The 5,816-nt window shown below is 47.2% G+C and overlaps 1 protein-coding gene across 1 annotated transcript in view; it reads left to right on the forward strand.

The window, feature by feature from the left end:
- The window catches only part of SYNE3 (spectrin repeat containing nuclear envelope family member 3), a 48,799-nt gene that overhangs the window by 27,043 nt on the left and 15,940 nt on the right, over window positions 1-5,816 (forward strand). Inside the window, exons 14-17 of the mRNA XM_018563679.1 lie at window positions 745-894; window positions 1,377-1,549; window positions 3,368-3,433; window positions 5,481-5,564. Coding sequence (XP_018419181.1) covers window positions 745-894; window positions 1,377-1,549; window positions 3,368-3,433; window positions 5,481-5,564 — 473 coding nt within the window. The remainder of the gene's footprint in view (window positions 1-744; window positions 895-1,376; window positions 1,550-3,367; window positions 3,434-5,480; window positions 5,565-5,816) is intronic.

Raw genomic sequence — 5,816 nt, forward strand, 5'->3', positions numbered from 1 at the left:
CAACCGGTGTTGTCGTTTTGAAACGGGGGGGGGGGGGGGTCACCTAAAAGTGGGGGTTTGCTAATCTGTTGCTAAATGGCAGATCCTCCAGTGCTGCAGTAGTGTAAACACAGCAGCGGGAATCCTCGGTAACATCATTGAGCAAATGGGAACATAGGTGTAGATACCTGAATTTGACCTGGTATCTGCCCCTTGCAGTGTCTGCACAACAGAACTCAGACTGAGAGACAATGAAGCAGCACAAAGAGCTTGTCAATTGTGCTTCAGTGCAATGAGCCCTCTGATAGGAGAAGAAAGCAGAGGGACAGGCAGATGAGCTTTTTATTCTGCTGCTTCTCTTTCCACTGTCCATGAACAGGGTGGGGGAGGAGACCTGTTAGGAAAAGTGAAAGTGCAGCAGAGGAGGTTTAGGTCCCTTCCCCTGTGTTGTGTGGCAGAGCTGTGTAAATTTCAGGATTGGATGGGTAGAAATACAGCCCCTATATGTATGTTTTCTGTGTATTTCGCTGTTTGTCTGGAGTTCAGCAATTATATTCATTAAAACTGTAACATACTCTGGGGTCTCACATAGAGATGGAGTCAGACTTTTCAATGGCTTGGGTATGACCCTCCTGAGCCTCTGGGGTGTATTGAGCTATTTTGCTTGAACTCTTTTTGAATGACGACAATCTCACGTTTGTGGTAATAATATTGTTTGTTGACTTGTTTTACATTTGTGTTTAATGTTGGTAATTCTCCTTCCAGAACAACATCCGGAAAACAAAAGAATACATCAACTGCCACTGGATGTTCAACAATGGCCTCCTGGATCTGCAGCGCTGGATAATGGAGACCCGGCAGGAGCTGGAATCCTACCTGGATGGCAGCAGAGACTGGGGGGAGAGGGAGGTGGAGGTACTGGTCCATACTATGACATGGCAGCAGAGACTGGGGGGGTGAGAGAGGTGGAGGTACTAGTCCATACTATGACATGGCAGCAGAGACTGGGGGGGAGAGGGAGGTGGAGGTACTGGTCCATACTATGACATGGCAGCAGAGACTGGGGGGGAGAGGGAGGTGGAGGTACCAGTATACACTCTGGGATGACAGCACAGACTTGGGGGTCGAGGAGGAACCAGTCCTTACTATGGAATAGCAGCAGAGACTGGGGGAATCTCATTGTTATGTATATGGGCAACATTACTCTTTTCTTCCCCCACCTACTCTCTATCTCTGTCTCCTTTTTCTATTTCTCTCTTTTTTTCTTCTTCTCGCTCACTCCTCTCCTTCCTCCCAATGTCTCCTCACTCTCCCTCCACCACACCATATATTATACTGTTATTAGGCATTCTGCCTTCCTGTGCCGGTCTCAGCCACTATCTCCGCATTTCTTTCAGGCATTATTGGTTGAGGTTTCGGAGAAGGATATACAGCGCCATCAGGTGGAGGCTCAGGGTCAGCTGGTGATTGAAAGCTCGTCCCCAGAGGGGGCCGCTGTCATCCACACTGAGCTAAACCAGCTTATGGAGTCCTGGGAGTCACTCAGACATCTCTGCGAGCAGTTATCCAGGTGAGTGCCGCCATTTAGGCACCCCTACCCCCGCTATTGTGATCTGGCTTTTGTTTGTTTGTTTCATGCAGTGCCTAACAATCCTAGTTCTTGTAGTGCCTGATGCCGCTATGAGACGCAGTGCCTCATACATCTCTGTACGTAGGGCCTCATGCCTCTATTGTACTAATGCCATATGCTTCTGTATTAACTGCTGTGCCACATACCTCTGCATTACACACAGTGCCTTATATCTCTACACTGCACCCAATGCCTCATTCCTTTCACTTATACACAGTGCCTCATACTTCTCACAATCTCTGATACTTCTCACAGTGCCTCATACTTCTCACAGTGCCTCATACTTCTCACAGTGCCTCATACTTCCCACGGTGCCTCATACTTCTCACGGTGCCTCATACTTCTCACAGTGCCTCAAACTTCCCACGGTGCCTCATACTTCCCACGGTGCCTCATACTTCTCACGGTGCCTCATACTTCTCACAGTGCCTCAAACTTCCCACGGTGCCTCATACTTCCCACAGTCCCTCATACTTCTCACAGTGCCTCATCCTTCTCACGGTCCCTCATACTTCTCACGGTGCCTCATACTTCCCACGGTGCCTCATACTTCTCACGGTGCCTCATACTTCTTAGAGTGCTTCATACTTCTCACAGTGCCTCATACTTCTCACGGTGCCTCATACTTCCCACGGTGCCTCATACTTCTCACGGTGCCTCATACTTCCTAGGGTGCTTCATACTTCTCACAATGCTTCATACTTCTCACAGTGCCTCATACTTCCCACGGTGCCTCATACTTCTCACAGTGCCTCATACTTCCCACGGTGCCTCATACTTCCCACGGTGCCTCATACTTCCCACGGTGCCTCATACTTCTCACGGTGCCTCATACTTCCCACGGTGCCTCATACTTCTCACGGTGCCTCATACTTCCCACGGTGCCTCATACTTCCCACGGTGCCTCATACTTCCCACGGTGCCTCATACTTCCCACGGTGCCTCATACTCCTCACGGTGCCTCATACTTCCCACGGTGCCTCATACTTCCCACGGTGCCTCATACTTCTCACAGTGCCTCATACTTCCCACGGTGCCTCATACTTCCCACGGTGCCTCATACCTCTCTACATTTTTGTGTTACACAGTGCTATTACAGGCTAGACTTCACTCATATCTGCCTTTGTACATCTCTATTACATAGGGGATGGAGAGATTAGTAGTTTACATAAAATAATAACATTGCTTTGGGCCAGTTCAGCTCTCAGGAAGTGACAAGATCAAAAATTGTATCTTCTGTACTTGCTGAAAATGTACTGAAAATAAAGAAAAGGAATGCAGCCACTATATCTGAGGACTGCTAAGCTGTTATGGTGCATCTTTGTTTCTTGAGTTTGTTATCCTTTCATTGTGCAGTCAGTCAATATATGGCCATGTTTGGACAAATAGCCGGGTTTATATAAGGTGAGGGGGGACTCACTAGAGTTAGAATATGACGTGTATGGGTAACCAATCAGAATTCATTGTTTGTTGTAAACTGAAGTTTTACTGTTTTTTTGCGGTTGCTGCACCCCACCCCATCAAATAAACCTCCTGCTGCAGGTTTTCCATTATGGTTATTCCACATACATCAATTCTGCTACCTAAGAGGACCTGTCTGCAGGGTGAGAGGCAGTGATGGGTCTAGTTGAGAAGGAATGTCAGTGACAGACAGGGAGCACACAGGGGTGTGTTACATGCCTTGCCAATGTTTAAAAGTCAGAAGATTTACTTTAAAGCTCTATTTATTTGTAACAATGTAACCGACACTTCTCACAGATCCCTGAAAGAGCGTGCGAGCCAGAGGAGGAGCCCGGCAACCGTCATTGCAAACCCGACATCTAAGTAAGTTCATCTGCTTTTTAAAAGGGACAGACCGGTTAGAACTGACGTCTTTGACTTCGATAAATGGCAAATGTTCCAAGTCACCCACCAGTGTCAGGTCTCTCTGTGTCAGGTCTGCTCATGTCAGGTCCCCCGGTGTCAGGTCTGCTCATGTGAGGCCCCCCGGTGTCAGGTCTGCTCATGTCAGGTCCCCCGGTGTCAGGTCTGCTCATGTCAGGTCCCCAGGTGTCAGGTCTGCTCATGTCAGGTCTCTCGGTGTCAGGTCCCCCGGTATCAGGTCCCCCGGTGTCAGGTCTGCTCATGTCAGGTCCCCGATGTCAGGTCTCTCTGTGTCAGTTCCCCCGGTGTCAGGTCCCCGATGTCAGGTCTCTCTGTGTCAGTTCCCCCGGTGTCAGGTCCCCCGGTGTCAGGTCCCCCGGTGTCAGGTCTCCCGGTAGAGAAGGTCCAGCCTTATGCTGTGTTGCTCAAGGACAGTCTCAGTCTATGAACGGGTTCAAAGCCTGAGAAGATCTAATCACTCACATAAACAATAAAACCGCAAACTCCATAACAAATGTTTACTCTACAGACACAGAAAATGTAATTACAGGTGATACAAAGTGTCATTTTATTGGCTTATAACCTGTAACCCATCTATAAATTGTTTCCATATAAGTTACTCATTGATGATTCCCTGGGAGTCCTGCAATTCCCCTCTCTCATTCTGCCGAACCGAAGGTCTGCTGTACGGGCTATGGAGCTGTACGTGCTATGGAGCTGTACGTGCTATGGAGCTGTACGTGCTATGGAGCTGTACGTGCTATGGAGCTGTACGGGCTATTATTATTATTATACAGGATTTATATAGTGCCAACAGTTTGCGCAGCGCTTTACAATATAAGGAAGACATTACAATCACAATACAATTCATGACAAGATGGTAAGGAGAGCCCTGCCCCTGAGGACTTACAATCTATTACATGCGGCCTGGCTTCCTGATTGGCCGGGAAGCCGACTCTATGCTCGCTCGTCACCAAGTGACCAGGGAGCATGGAGCCGGTGTTCTGTCGAAAGTTCCAACTCGTCGAGATCTCCAACAACCTGACTTCCGGTTTAGTTAGAAGTAAGAGGTTTGGCCGAGAAAGGTGTCAAAGCGGCGGCCATATTAAGTGGGGCAACTCAGATTAATAACGTGCTGGATTAGTCTGACCCTGGTTCATTTTAATACTTTATTGCTGTGTAGTATGTGTATAGGGAAATGCCGCTGGTGGCGCACGTGCAGGAGAGCCTTTTGGGCCAAACCTCTTACTTCTAAATAAACCGGAAGTCAGGTCGCTGGAGATCTCGAGGAGTTGGAGTTTGACAGAACACTGGCTTCCTCGCCAATCGGGAAGATGTGCGGCATGCAATGACTCGCCGCCCAGCTTCATAAAATAGCGGAAGTTATGGTATCGAGATAAGCATCGGCAGCATACTAGTATCGGTATCCGTGCATGCCTACTTTAAACATCATGGGCAGTAGTAAAACTAGATTCATTCATAAAGTGTATCCGGAAAATACCACGTAATGGCCACTAGATGGAGTTGAGGATCACAGGAAATAAATACATCTGCGTAACAAGGGAGACAATGTAGCAATTCCAAAGAACGCTGGCGGGAAATAGCAGATAAATGTAACCATCGCAACTACTGCCCATAACATTTGAAGACCATTCGGGCAGAAGAAAAAAAAATAGCCTAAGAACATTTGATTTTGCGCCACAGCTGGTTTACTCTCACAAAATAAATGTACACACAGTTTCGTTGGACAAATACGGAGCTATGCAAATTTTATAAAATTAATATAAATTAATTAAAATGAATGAATACACATGTACATTGTATAAATAGACTCGTAAGGGTTAGGCCTGTAGATGTCAATTCACCTTTTCTTTCTATTATTCCTCATTGATATTATGTTGTAGAACTCTGCGCAAACTGCTGGAACTATATAAATCCTGAATAATAATAATTAATATGGAGGAAACTTTTCAGATTTGTTTACTGTTTGATGTCTATTTATTAACAGCAAGCAGGACGTCCTCCAAATCAGCGTACAATACGATGACAGTCATAACGGTCATACGGGAGGACATCATGGAGGCTTCTCGGGGTGTGTAATAAGTTTATTATTTTACAAGTTATGTTGCATCTGTTAGTAGGGATGCACCGATACTAGTATCACTATCGGTACAGATGCCGAGTATTTGGGCGAGTACTCACCCAAATGCTCCGATACCAAGCCTGATACCTGAGCTTCCTGTATCAGGAAGCCGGGCAGTGCGTCATTACACGCTTCCCAGCTTCCCAATTGGCCGGGAAGCCGGCTCCATGCTCTCTCGTCACAAGTGACGAGAGAGCATGG

Source organism: Nanorana parkeri, unplaced genomic scaffold (genome assembly GCF_000935625.1).
Source record: "Nanorana parkeri isolate BGI_ZX_2015 unplaced genomic scaffold, ASM93562v1 scaffold685, whole genome shotgun sequence".
Lineage (NCBI taxonomy): Eukaryota > Metazoa > Chordata > Amphibia > Anura > Dicroglossidae > Nanorana > Nanorana parkeri.